Source organism: Barbus barbus (genome assembly GCF_936440315.1).
Source record: "Barbus barbus genome assembly, chromosome: 25".
NCBI lineage: Eukaryota > Metazoa > Chordata > Actinopteri > Cypriniformes > Cyprinidae > Barbus > Barbus barbus.
Window position 1 is genome coordinate 14,290,963 of NC_136753.1, and position 14,147 is coordinate 14,305,109.

General features: G+C 36.2%; 1 protein-coding gene across 2 annotated transcripts in view; it reads right to left on the reverse strand.

Annotated features, from left to right (window-relative positions):
- Positions 1-14,147, reverse strand: part of LOC306845187 (heparan sulfate 2-O-sulfotransferase 1-like) — a 76,918-nt gene that overhangs the window by 9,114 nt on the left and 53,657 nt on the right. For both annotated transcript variants that reach the window (XM_079377836.1, XM_079377837.1), the window contains exon 2: positions 2,822-3,060. In XM_079377836.1, the coding sequence (XP_079233962.1) occupies positions 2,822-3,060 (239 nt within the window). The remainder of the gene's footprint in view (positions 1-2,821; positions 3,061-14,147) is intronic.

Below are 14,147 nucleotides of genomic sequence, written 5' to 3' on the forward strand. Positions count from 1 at the left end.
GAAGGGCATCCAAGGGGGCTAAGTATTACATATCTTTGATTGTGCACATGGGAATACGGCAAATCTCAGATATTTAGCCAAATACCTCCGTTTTGGGTCATTGGAACTGACGAAATTGTGCCGGAGACCTGGTGAGGAACTCAAAGCGATATAGTTTCCTGATCTAAGCGGGTAAATTATAATCAGAGTTTAACAGAACAATCAAATATTCGTTCACTTTAATGATGCACAGATATCATTAAAACCTTTTCATTTATGGAGTCAGATGAAACAACGAGTTATTACATGTGAGAGAAATATATTGCATTTAATCTTGTTGTGTTGCAAAAGGAAAGACAAGCAATACGCAGAGAAACCTTCCTCGTGTTATCGGGAACATCCATTGGACCAATAGACGAGCCCTACAGTTCGTAGCAGTGAATGAAGAGGTATCATATCGATCACAAGTGCAGTATGGAGTACCTCAAGGCTCAGTACCAGGGCCGTTACTTTTCACGCTTTACATGTTACCCTTGGGAGATATTATCAGGAGACATGGTGTTAGCTTTCACTGTTATGCTGATGATACTCAGCTCTATATTTCTCCGCGGCCCAGTGAAACACACCAAATTGAGAAACTAACGGAATGCATAGTCGATATAAAAAACTGGATGACGAGTAACTTCTTACTGCTAAATTCTGAAAAAACAGAGGTGTTAATTATCAGACCTAAAAACCCCACATGTAATAACCTAGAACACTATCTAACACTTGACGGCTGCTCTGTCAATTCTTCATCAGTTAGGAACCTAGGTGTGTTGTTTGATAGCAATTTTTCATTTGAAAGCTGTTTCTAGCATCTGTAAAACTGCGTTTTTCCATCTCAAAAACACATCTAAATTGCGACCTATGCTCTCAACGTCAAATGCAAAAATACTAATTCATGCGTTTATGACCTCAAGGTTAGACTATTGTAATGCTTTATTGGGTGGTTGGCTGTTCTGCACGCTTGATCAACAAATTACAGTTGGTCCGAAATGCAGCAGCTAGAGTCCTTAGTAGAACCAGGAAGTACGACCATATTAGCCCGGTTCTGTCAACACTGCACTGGCTCCCTGTCAAACATCGTATAGATTTTAAAATCTTGTTAATTACTTATAAAGCCCTGAATGGCTTCGCTCCTCAGTGCTTGAGCGAGCTGTTATCACATTATAGTCCACCACGTCCGCTGCGTTCTCAAAACTCTGGCCATTTGATAATACCTAGAATATCAAAATCGACTGCGGCCGGCAGATCCTTTTCCTATTTAGCACCCAAACTCTAGAACAATCTACCTAACACTGTTCGGGAGGCAGACACACTCTGTCAGTTTAAATCTAGATTAAAGACATTTCTTTAACCTGGCTTACACATAACACACTAATACACTTTTATTATTCAAATCCGTTAAAGGATTGTTAGGCTGCATTAATTAGATCAACCGGAACCGGGGACACTCCTCATAACACATGATGTACTCTTTACAGCATAAGAAGAATGGCATCTACGCTAATATTTGTGTGTTTCTATTCTGTTTCTCAGTCCGTGTCAGATGGTGGATCGGTGCTGGGAGATGATGTATGTGGCCCTGATCGTCGGCGGAGGCCGGACACCTGGATGAGCCCCGGGGACATATCCTCAGTGAAGCCCTCAAGTTATTATACAATAAAACTTCAAATAAAACAAATAACTAAAAATATAATAAAATACCGAACTACATAATACTACTATTGTTAGAAATTGCAACAATATAAAAATAGAAATAATACATTTATACATTTAAAATTTTAATTAAAACAATAAATAAACAATAATATCCTGGCCAGAGGAGAACTGGCCCCCGACTGAGCCTGGTTTCTCCCAAGGTTTTTTTTTTCTCCATTCTGTCACAGAGGGAGTTTTGGTTCCTTGCCGCTGTCGCCTCTGGCTTGCTCAGAACGGGGACACTTAATTTCTAGCGATTATCGTCAATTTGATTTCACAGATACTATTTAAACTAAACTGAGCTAGACATTGACATCTCTGAATTCAATAATGAAATGCCTTTAACTGAAAATTGAATGTTTAATCTTATTATTATACATTACTGACACTCTATCCTCCAATTTGATACTGTTAAGTGCTTTGACAATCTGTATTGTTAAAAGCGCTATATAAATAAAGGTGACTTGACGGTAACTCAGGGGAGAAGAACTGTTGAATAAAGTCATTATTTTTGTTGTTATATTTGAATAAAGTCATTGCAAATTTCTTTGTGCACAAAAATTATTCTCATAGCTTCAAAAAAATTAAGGTTGAACCACTGATGCCACATGGACTATTTTAACGATGTCCTTACTACAATGGTCTCAAACTTAATTCCTGGAGGGCCGCAGCTCTGCACAGTTCAGCTCCGACCAGTTCCAAATCACACCTGCTTGGAAGTTTCTAGTGATCCTGAAGAGCTTGATTAGCTGGATCAGGTGTGTTTGATTAGGATTGGAGCTAAACTGTGCAGAGCTGTGGCCCTCCAGGAATTGAGTTTGAGACCAGTGCCTTACTACCTTTCCATGTCTTGACTGTGGTAGGATCTTTACTGTCTATAGAGGGTCAGAAAGCTCTCAGATTTCATTAAAAATATCTTAATTTTTGTGCTCTGAAGATGAACGAACTTATAGGTGTGGAACGACATGAGGGTGAGTAATTAATGACAGAATTTAAATTTTTGGGTGAACTATCCCTTAAAGAACTTAAAACTTAGACTAAAATGTTACACAATCTCATACATTAATGTAAATTGCATGTAATGTAATGGACATATTACCTGGTCCTGCAGAGACATGACTGGATTATTCTTGGTGGTGTTGATGTGGAGAACATGGAAGCGGTTCTTTCCGCACAGGTCATATGCAATGTTGGTGAAGGAGGTGCTGGCAGTCTTGGGCACACGGTTATAGATGATAATCAGATCCTCAATCTCAGGCAATGCCGGAGAGTCCCGCAGGCCGTCCCGTGTCTGTCTCTGCTCCACCTCTCGCACCTCGTGTCTGGCCATGGTGCGCTCTGCAGGAGAGAGGACATGATCGTGTTTACATCTACAAACATGCATTTAATCTTTTATTTGCATAAACCCTAAAATTCGACAGTAATTCTACTGTAGACTTAAAATACTGTTGTAGAATTTCTACAGCTTTAAAGGGATAGATAATTCATCCAAAAATGAAAATTCTATCATCATCTACTCACTCTCATGTTGTTCGAAACCTTTAAGACTCTTGTGGTACTATATTGCTAACTAAACAATTGACTGTTTTGACTTTAACTGTATGGTTACCAACATTTTTTAAAACATCTTCTTTTATGTTCCACAGAACAATGATATGAAAATGATAACAGAATTTTCATTTTTGGGTGGACTAGCCCTTTAAATAATGTTGAACTACGATGGCGTACTGTATACATAGAGCTTGAATATGTCATAGCAGACAAAACCAAAACACTGTTTGGGTCATCCTTGCATACATTTATTTAAAGTATTTCAAACCATTTCATATCATAATGCCATGTTACACCTGACATTTAGAAATAAAGTGAGTTAAATCTAACCTTGGATTGTTTTAAACATGGCATTATAACTGCAGAATGTATTTTCTAGTTTAAAATACTCCTATAATCATGATGATCAAAGTTTAATTGTAGGGAGAACTTGTACATGAAGTACATAAGAAGATTATGCAAATTAATTCATCCATCTTCAAATTTAATGCAAGTAGCTGGTGGGAAACGTAGTTATAGAGCAAAGTTTGAGTATTTTCAGAGAGAAAGATAGATGCTTCAGCCAATAAATCTAGGGCATCTAAAGATCTGTAAAGGTTCCCAACAGGCCCTTCGGCCACCTGTTGATTTAAGCGACAGAAAACAGAAGCAGGATGAAAGAGCCTGAATAATGGAGCGAGAGGAGAAAACAAAGCAAGCAGTTTCAGCAGCAGTGTGTTCTGCTTTATGTACACACACACTCAACACAATAACTTCACCACCAGTAGTGAGATGCACCATAAAATCCCCCAGTTTTCAGTTTCAATGTACTTTACTGGCATGACAAATAATTGTACATTTATATTGCCAAAGAATTTGCAGCTCAGCTGCTTACAACAAAAATAGTGCAAAGAAAGTCTAAGTAACAAAAATATAAGAAAAACATAAAACGTAGTATAAATTTAGTAATACTAGTATAAATGTAGTAATTCCCTTGTATATTTTAAATGACATCAGAAAACTGTGAGAAGAGAACCAGTGAAAACCACCTGTCTTTAAGAGAGAATGGCTTAAAAAGTCCACTTTTGAGCTGATAATGCATTATTTCTTAGGTTTGATAGGTTTTATTTACATTCTGGGAGCTACAGAAATTGAGAGTGGAGACAATACCAGACTATACAAGATAATCACAGAGAATATAGTTTCCATTTCAAAATCAGCTTCAAAAATATATTTTAAACAACAAATAAATAAACAAACAAACAAACAAAAGTAATTAAATTTAAATTATCAGTTAACTGTACTGGCCAAAATTTCCACATCAGTATCTCTAAATATAATTGATATATCTTCCTTTACACATATTCATAACTGAATGTTTTTCACAAAAATGTATTAATATTCATATGAAATTAAATATTTAGCTTTGGCAGCTGCTTCCAATCTTCAAAATCTGCCATTGAAGGTAAGCACTGAAGCTCAATGTGTGTTTTGAGTGAAGAACAGTGGGCCACCAATGAGATTCAATGTGTACAGTCATTTAGACCTATCAAACTGTTCCTTTCTGACCAAACTTAGCAGATCACCCTGGCCACCCTTTACTGTCTAAAACAAGCACTGCTCACAATTTGTCAGTCTTCAAGGTGCTTTTAAAAGACAACAGTGTCATGAGGGACCAACACTCAACAAAACGAGATTTCCCTTGCGGTTCATGTGGAGCCAAGAGAGTTCAGGATGAAAACACCAAACGGTACAGATAAAATCTACACAACAATAACACCAATAATGTATTTCTTTACAATACAATTTCCAAATTTAATAAATGAATGTCACAATGTTACCATCTAATGCACTACTGTACTCTATACCACAGGAGTTTTCAGTATGAAAGGACAACAAAAAGGAAATTAACTGTGGGCATTCCTGTGATTGTGCATTGCAGTAGATTTGCAATTAGACAATAAACAATAAACATCCTGCAATAAACAATAGAATTTAATTACACAAAGCCACATAAATTTGACTAAAATAGTATAATCTCTTCTGAAGTGTAAACAAACTAAATAACAGTGTGGAATTTTACGCTCTGTGCACTAATAATGGAAATGCATAGCAATCCTGAAAACAAAAGCCAAGCTAAAAAATAATGAAATCTCTCCCCAGTCATCATGCTGTATCATATGCTCATTTCCCACACAGCAATTACACAAAACTCAGCTTGCTAATAGACTCATCAGTCTTCAACAGTGCACGCCTACCAGTGCATAAAATAAGCCACTTAAAATATTGATCAGCTCTTAACAAGCTTCCATGCATCAGCTGTACTGCTCTAAAACATCCTCCACCACAGAGGACCCTAACCACACTCAGCCTGACATCTCATCTACTCAGTTTGACATCCCATCTAACTAGAACACTATCTCAAATCAACACTACACTGTGATTGACACAAAGCCCCAAAACTAGAATGCTCCCCTAACACATTTCCTCCCCAGCAATGACACTACATTTTGTCGGTTGCTTGCTTGGTTTTTATTTCTGAGTGCTATAACACAGCTCTGCCCACACTGAAAGCAGCTAATAATATTTAAAAAAAAAAAAAATGTTAGTTATTATGCAAGTTATTTACACTACAGTTCAAAAGTCTGCGGTCAATAAGATGTTTACTGAAATTAATAATTTTATTAAGCAAGGATACATTAATTTTAGCAATGACAGTAAAATAAATATATAATTTTACATAAAATTATATTTTCATTGAAAACTAAAGAGACACTATTTTAATTTGTCCTGGTCACAGCAAAGCTTTCTCTGAGAAAAAGACCCAAACGTTCAAGGCCCAAAAAGATAGTAAGGACAATGTTAAAATAGTCCACGCGACACCTGTGGTTATGAAGTTATAATTTTACGAAGTTATTAAGTCTTTATTTTTGTTTTCTTTGCGCACAAAAAGTATTCTCGTAGCTTCATAAAACTGAATCACTGATGTCACATGGGCTATTTTAATGATGTCTTTACTGTGTTTCTGGGCCTTGAATGTGTCAGTAGCGTTGCTGTCTATGCAGGGTCAGAAAGCTCTCGGATTTCATCAAAAATGTCTTAATTTGTGTTCCGAAGATGAACAAAGGTTTGGAATGACAGTTTATGACAGAATTTTCATTTTTGGGTGAACTATCCCTTTAACAAATACTTACTATAGGGTAAGTTGTACATTATGCATAATTTCCATTATTGCTGTAGTGAGTACATGTTATGGCAATACGGTCTACTGTACAAAACAATAGTTTACAATAAGTATAAAAGTATATTTATTAAGATTATAATAGAAACGTTCAGCCATTTCATAGAGCACCGAGTTCAGCCATACAGCAGTGGAAAAGGCATCATAGATAAAGGTTGGGAGTGCAATAGGGAAGAAGTGATGAAGCCTGAAACCCGAGCTGTGGTGTTTGTCCTCTGCAGGCACTAACAGAAGGCTGAAACTGCACATAATGGAGAGGGATGGGGATGGCTCAGTTGTGTCATTGCACATAGCGTCCATTACAGCTCCACAGCCTTCAAACTCCCCCCCCAGCTTCTTTACATAATCACAACAGGAATGCATTTCTCACACTCATGCATCTTAGTATTCATCTATCTGATGGAGGGGAAATGCTCAACTCTTCTTCCAACAATAGAAGAAAGGGAAAGGCCAGCAGGCACGGCTGCATTGCTTATCTTAATTAGTAAAACAACCTGCTCTTTCCTGACACACAAATGCCTTTCCAGGTGATTAAGCCTTTGATGATGTTAAGAGGAGGATGCATAATTACAAGTGAAGCTGTTTGGGGTGTTTTTGCTTTTGTAATGAAAGCAAGGTCTGATGGGAGCTCATTAAAGTCCACAAGCATCTCTTATTCTCTCTGGTTTCTGTTTTGCACAGTAGAGGGCAGCATCCTGCTGCCAGGTAGCCATATTGGCAGGGGTTCTGGGAGGGGTTTCCCTCATGGGAAGGCTCAGCATGGTTTCCTGGAGGCGTTTCATCCACAAATTAGATGCTACACAGAACTGATTGACTGTCAGAATAGATCAACTGCTGTTCACATCTCTATATCAGTACATCATCTGATGGGAAGACAGAAACAAACTGGAATTTTGAATAAAATCATGTTCTACTGATCATGATTAGTGTAAATTATTAATGTAAACTACAGCTAGTGTAGCTTACACCTCCTTAACATAGTATGCAATGTGTTCAGCATTTTAGGAGGAAGTGTGACCTGGTGGTTAAAGCTCTTGACAAGAACCCAACCCTGCAAGCTTCAAGATACGTAAACAATCATAATGTTCTTTTGTGCAACACTTAAAATGAAAGGTCACACAAACAAATAAAAATAAATAAATCATCATTTACTTGCTTTCATGGCATGCTGTTCCATTCCTATGCAATTCTTTTTTTCTTTAGGTGTTTCATGACATACATGTCATGAATTTTAGAACAACATGACTGTGATATGAAGACAGAACTTTTGGACGAACTATTCCTTAGAGTATAAGCCTTTATGGTCTTGTAATAACTGTAGAAAAATATAAATATGAATATAAATATATTTAAATTATATATATGGAAAAATATTTCTGAAGAAAAATTTAATTATCACTTACTCAGGTTGTTTCAAACTTATAGGAATGAGTTTTTTTCATATAACACAAAATGACACATTCAGAAAAATGTTCAGGCTGCTCTTTTTCTTATAAGTTCATATTATGTTTGAATATGCAGATATGATAAACAGATATGGCAAGCCTAACAGTAAATAAACAACTTTACAAAATTGTATGGATTGAGAAGGGTCAGAATCTACTATTAATTATGTAGAAACGACTGGTCAAAGAAAAGACTTGAAAGGGTGTGTAAGTTAGGACAATTTGATTTTTCAGTGTTTAAATAAACAGTCGAGCAATGATGGGACTAAATGAGGCTTTAAGGGTACTTTATTTACAAGTTCATAATCTCCAGCAGGTGGCGCTTCTCTTGAATGAACCGCCAGTCAGAGATTCAATGTTGTGTGGGAATTTTTTGTACATATTTGAGATATATCACTACAGCATCTAATCTTCAAGGAATGAAGAGATGTTACAAGTAAGAAAGGGGTCAGGGCGGTCATGCTCTGTAAAGGACAGGAAGAGAGATCTGCCAACTTAATATTTTGATATCTATCCTTTCTCCAATATCTGTACGCCCTTTCACTCTAATAGTGGCTGAAGTTCTTTTCTATCTTCCTGCCAGCTATGCCCAATTCCGTACCTTTATTCAGTATCCTAATCCAGTGCCTTTCCTCTGAAGGAAAAGCTCCAGAGGAGTCATATGCTTATATATAGTTAAAAGGTACAGTTGAAAAGGTGCCACTATCAGAAGTTTAGCTGCTGGAATTCAAGCCTTTGATGTTATTCTCATGAGGCAGTACCGAAACGCAGTGCTGAAGTTCATCTCAGTACCACAAGCAGCAGGAAGAGCACTCATGTGTGCTTGGAATAAGAGGTATGTGATCAGCAGAGCAGATCTCTGATCTCTGAGCTATGACAGCAGTCTTTAAATGTGTTTAAGCACGTCTGCACATGTGAGGACAGACTCTGTCGGGTTTGAAGCTCATTCAAACATAACAAAAGACAACGTTTCCTGCTTGAAACTGGAAAATAGACCTGTATATTTGTCTAAATACTATTGGGTAAATTGGTAAATTGGCAGTGGGCAGAATCACAAACAGACATTCCAACATGGGGCTTGTTTTTCGTACCTCTCCTATTACATCTGAGATGATTTGAAAGACGCCAGATCTTCTAATCCTGATAACTGATATCTGCTAATTTGCTGATTTGATTAAGATATCTGGATTAATTTGGCTAAGATTACTGCGCGTTCCCCAAAAAGGGCAGATGTATAGATACTTAAAACCACAATCAGCAATGCAGCGATTGGCTGGCGGCAAGACAGCAACGTAATGGCATCATATCATTAAAAAAGACATCTGATGAAAAAATTTACAAATTTCTGGATGTGTAAGGAATCAGCCAAACAAACAAAACTAGATAAATGTTATAACAGATACATGAAATGTGCACTGTTTTTAATTTATTTGTTTTTTGTTTTTTTTACATGAATACATGATTATTTATATTCATGATTTCTAGTATTTGTACAGGCTTTACATGCTGTAATTAGCTATTCATTTAATTTTATCTTGTTATGTGACAGAATTAAAGTTTCTTATGAGTCAAGATCGTTTTTACAAATCCTTCGCTCCATCAAGCCATTCCCATAATAGCGGTCACCACTCAAATTAATGCACGATTCAGATCAACTGTATAGCACGTGTGTAAGACTCTAATACAATTATAAAGTAATTATTTCATCACTAATAAATCTTTCAATGAGTAAAACTGACTGTGTCTATAGTATTATAGACTACACAACATTATTATATTACTTTCAAATCGATCTTTAAATTATTATTTTACATTACTGTCCCTGGACCAGTATAGGTTACTCTTGTAATAAAGTAGCAGTGGCTGGGGCAGATTTTAAGCATCAATTTTTGCTTAAAAAGATGTAATCTAATCCTGTTTACATGAAATTAGCCTGCTCCCAAGCAGGTTTAAGCTTACGGACCTATTGCTATGACAGCAAGTCCAGGATGAGCTTTGAAGAACCAAATGATCCAAGATCAAGACCAAGATAGTCAACAATCAAATCCAGCTAACTTACTAACTTACCAGCTAACTTGAGTTAGCGACATACAAAGACCATGGAACGCACATTTCAAAGTAGAATAACTGGCTGTAACATTGTTTTCTTTTAACATTTGTTTTGTTTTCTTTTTTTTTTGGAGAAACAAGTATGTGAACTTATATTAAATATATGCAAATATCTGCAAACATATGGTATTTTTATGCTTTAGTACAGTCAAAAAAATTACATACAGCACCTTTAAAAATAATTTTAATATAACCCTCATAACATATTCAGGTATTTTAACCCGGAAGAGATCCATAAAAAAGTCAAACCTACAAACTAAAACTTACACCATTTAAACCTAAAAACCATTTTAAGACCCTCAAACAATTTAAGATTTTTTTACAAATATTTTTAAGAGATATAACCATTTATAACAATGATACACGTTTTGTGTTTGGGTCATTTTGCACCCACGTATGTATGGAGTACCATTAGGTGTCAAAAATACTTTTTGTAAAATTATCTATTTTTAAGTAATAGTGTAAAAATATATTTAAAAATAAAAAAAGCTTTTGTAAATTATATTTTTGCTCTGTAGCGTCAACCAGACGGTAACAGTTCAAAGAGGGAGTGTGCTGGATGTGAGGGGTCCAGAGTGATTTTACCAGCCCTTTTGCTCACTCTGGATAAATACAGTTCTTGGAGAGTAGGGCGGGTTGTACCAATGATTCGCTCAGCACTCCGGACTACCCTCCGTAGTCTTCTGAGGTTAGATTTGGTAGCTGAGCTGAACCAGACAGTTATAGAAGTGAAGAGGACGGATTCAATGATGCCAGAATAGAACTGTTTCAGCAGCTCCTGTGGCAGGTTGAATTTCCTCAGCTGGCGAAGGAAGTACAACCTCCGCTGGGGGTTACTTTTGGGACTGAATTTTGCTGATAAACATGAATATCGACAAACCATTGCAGCATGAAAATCTGATAACTTTTTCATCTGAAAGTGACAGTTTTTGTTAGTAAAAATAATTGTTACAAATTTCATACAATTAGGGATGCACAATATTATCGGACCGATATCGGAATCAGCCGATAATGGCTTTAAAATGTACATATCGGCATCGGCCTGATAAAAATATGCCAATAAGTCTTGCCAATAAGTGGAATATGTTAACTCACATGTGCTCAGGTTGTGCTAGCGATTAGATCACCAGTGGCTCATTCTTAAAGCAAAGTTTTGCAGCAGCGATAGCCTCCCCTAGGGTCCTAACGCCCATTTTCTAAGGAGTTTTAATTCCGTAGGGGGCGCTGCTGGCCTACTTCTAATAAAATTAAAGTAAAATACACAAATAACATTTAGGCCGTTTCTGATTAAATAAAGCAGTAATTGATGTCATAAAATCATGAGTATGTTTTGATTTAAAGGTCAGAAGCTATAACTTACATGAATAAAAAAAAATAATCAAACATAACACTTGTTAATTAAATAATTTTATACTGATTTATTCAATGTGTAATATGTTATATTTATTTTTTAAATTATGAGCTCTAAATTTTTCTGAATTTTTACAACTCTTTGCTTTACAACTTTTTGCTTTAGACCAGGGGTGCCCAACCCTGTTCCTTGAGATCTACCTTTCTGCAGAGTTCAGCTCCAACCCTGATCAAACACAACTGAACCAACTCAATAGGATCTGAAGGAGCTCTTGATAATTACAGACAGGTGTGTTAATCAGGGTTGGAACTGAACTCTGCAGGAAGGTAGATCTCCAGGAAGAGGGTTGGGTACCCCTGCTGTAGACCATGTACAAATTGTTGTTTTTAAACAAATTCTGATCTTTTAAGATTTTCAGAATTTTTACAACTCTTTGCTTTAGACCATCTACAAATGTTAAATCTTAAAATAAAATGTTAAGGTTACTATTGCATCTTTTTGAAGAAAAAAAAATGCAGCGATTGATATAAAGTTAATTTATAGTTATTTTCAAAGCTTCAATGTACTGTCATTTTAAAAGAACTTCATTATTGTTTATTTAATTCTAACAAATAAGTTTTTGTTAAAAACTAACCAAAATTTAAAATAATTTGCTTATAATTTCCACAAAGGAGAGACTTGGTGTTGTTTCCAAACAAAAGGAAATATATCGGTATCGGCCAAAATGAGTTGAAAAATATCCGCAAAATCCAATATTGCGCATCCCTACATACAATAATATATTTAAATAAATTATCATCAATACGGAAAAATAAATTATTTAATTAGTTAAAAAAAAGTTGAATGTAACAAAAAAATAAAGTTTGCCTATGCGCAAATTATTCTTGACTGGCAAATCAATTGAAAACAAAAAAGTAACTGGTAATTGATAATCATGTAAATACTGCATTTAAAATGATCAGTATAGGGTTTCACCAAAAAAAACAAAAAACAAACATGAAATGCGTTTTAAATATCTATATATTTGTCAACTTGAAAAGTTATTTATTTACATTTTTAATTTTTAATTAATAAACTGATTATTGATTCCTTCATTTTATTTTTAGGTGGCACTCCTTGACTTCCATAAAGAGAAAATGTGTGGCGTGTATGTTTATACAGTATGTTCAAAGACTTAAAAAAATTAAGCAGATTGCATTTGCCTACTATTGCTAATTAAATTAAAGATCAGAATAAATTTGACCAATTTATGCATATGCAGGAACTATTTTTGCTTTTCAAACATATATTCTCTTGAAACCTCCAATACTTTCAGATTCTTACATGACCCACAGCTTAATTTTGCAAGCAGACCCTGGAAATGAAAGAATGACTCAGACTGTATTTGTATTCTGACGCCTATGGCTCAGAAAGTAGGAGGTATGAAATGAATTTTGAAGGCGCATTCCTGATCGATTGGAATCAATTTAGATGAAACCTCATAAACATGAAGGGAAGGGTTTTTGAAGTTTGCTACAGGAACTGTACCAGAGACATCTATTGATTTGGTTTGAGTTGAGCAACAAATGATGCAACTACAAACAGGAATCTGGAAACCCTGCAGTGGCGCCCACCGATGTATACCTCCACCTGAAAGGTGTCACAGCAATCTAACTACCTCAAAACCTGGAGAAGCAGAGCATTTTGCAGGAAGTCATCAGAGTCAAACAGAACAGAAGTTTTACAGGAAACATATGTCGCAGGTCAAGCCTTCACAGGCTAATTTTTTAACCTTTTAACAAACCAAACAACAGGGTGCCAGCTGGTAGTATCTCAGTGGTAATCAAGCTGATGTAATTCAAGGCAGACAGGAGCGTCGACATTATCGGAACATAAAACAAAGCTGAGATTAATGGCTGATAGGACGCTAGGATGGGGGCAGATGGGGAGAGGAAGGTGAGATGGATTGATCCCAATAACCTCTGCTGATTTAATTAGATACAAGCATATTTATCACCCATCTGTCATAGAGGAGGAGCATGGAGGACAGGAGCCGGGAGGCAGTACATTATCTCAGCACACCTGGCTCCGTAAACACTCGCCTGTCTCATGGGCCAATATCATTGACAGGCCAGTCTCCCTCTCCTGATTAAAGAGCAAAATTTATTGTACGACACTTCACCGTCTCAGCTCTAACACGCAGTCCTCCTTTCTCTCTCGTGCTTTCTTTGTGTTCCCTTACCTCTAACAGCTTTTTAGTGAATGCTGAAAAATATAGACAAGCATTCCAATTAGTGGGTTGTTATTTAAGCAGTCAGCATTTTACAGCTGGCCTGGGAAAAAAAATCTTCAATTTAAAAACAGCTGTCTGCTGTGATTGTTTTGTCATAATGAGAAAGACATCTTATTTTTTTCAGCTGTCTAAAAGGAATTGTTATGTAAAAAGGCAGCTATGAGGGCAATAATGCACATGGGAATGAAATATAAAATACTGAGTGCAAACACAGTATGGATGCAGGGTGGGTTTTTGATACCAAAATTTTGACTTTGGTACAATATCAGTCTCTGGTACACTTCAGGCATCAAATAAAAGGACAAAAAAGCCCTACAATAAGCTACGGTGGCCCAGTGGTACACAAAATTAGTCCTATGCGTATTGTATTGCATTGTATTGTGAAGATTTTGTTGTGTCGTGACTATTTTGTTGTGTTTTGCAATACTGGGCCAACGTAATAAGCAAATTCACTGCATCCTTTGTATAGCATTATAA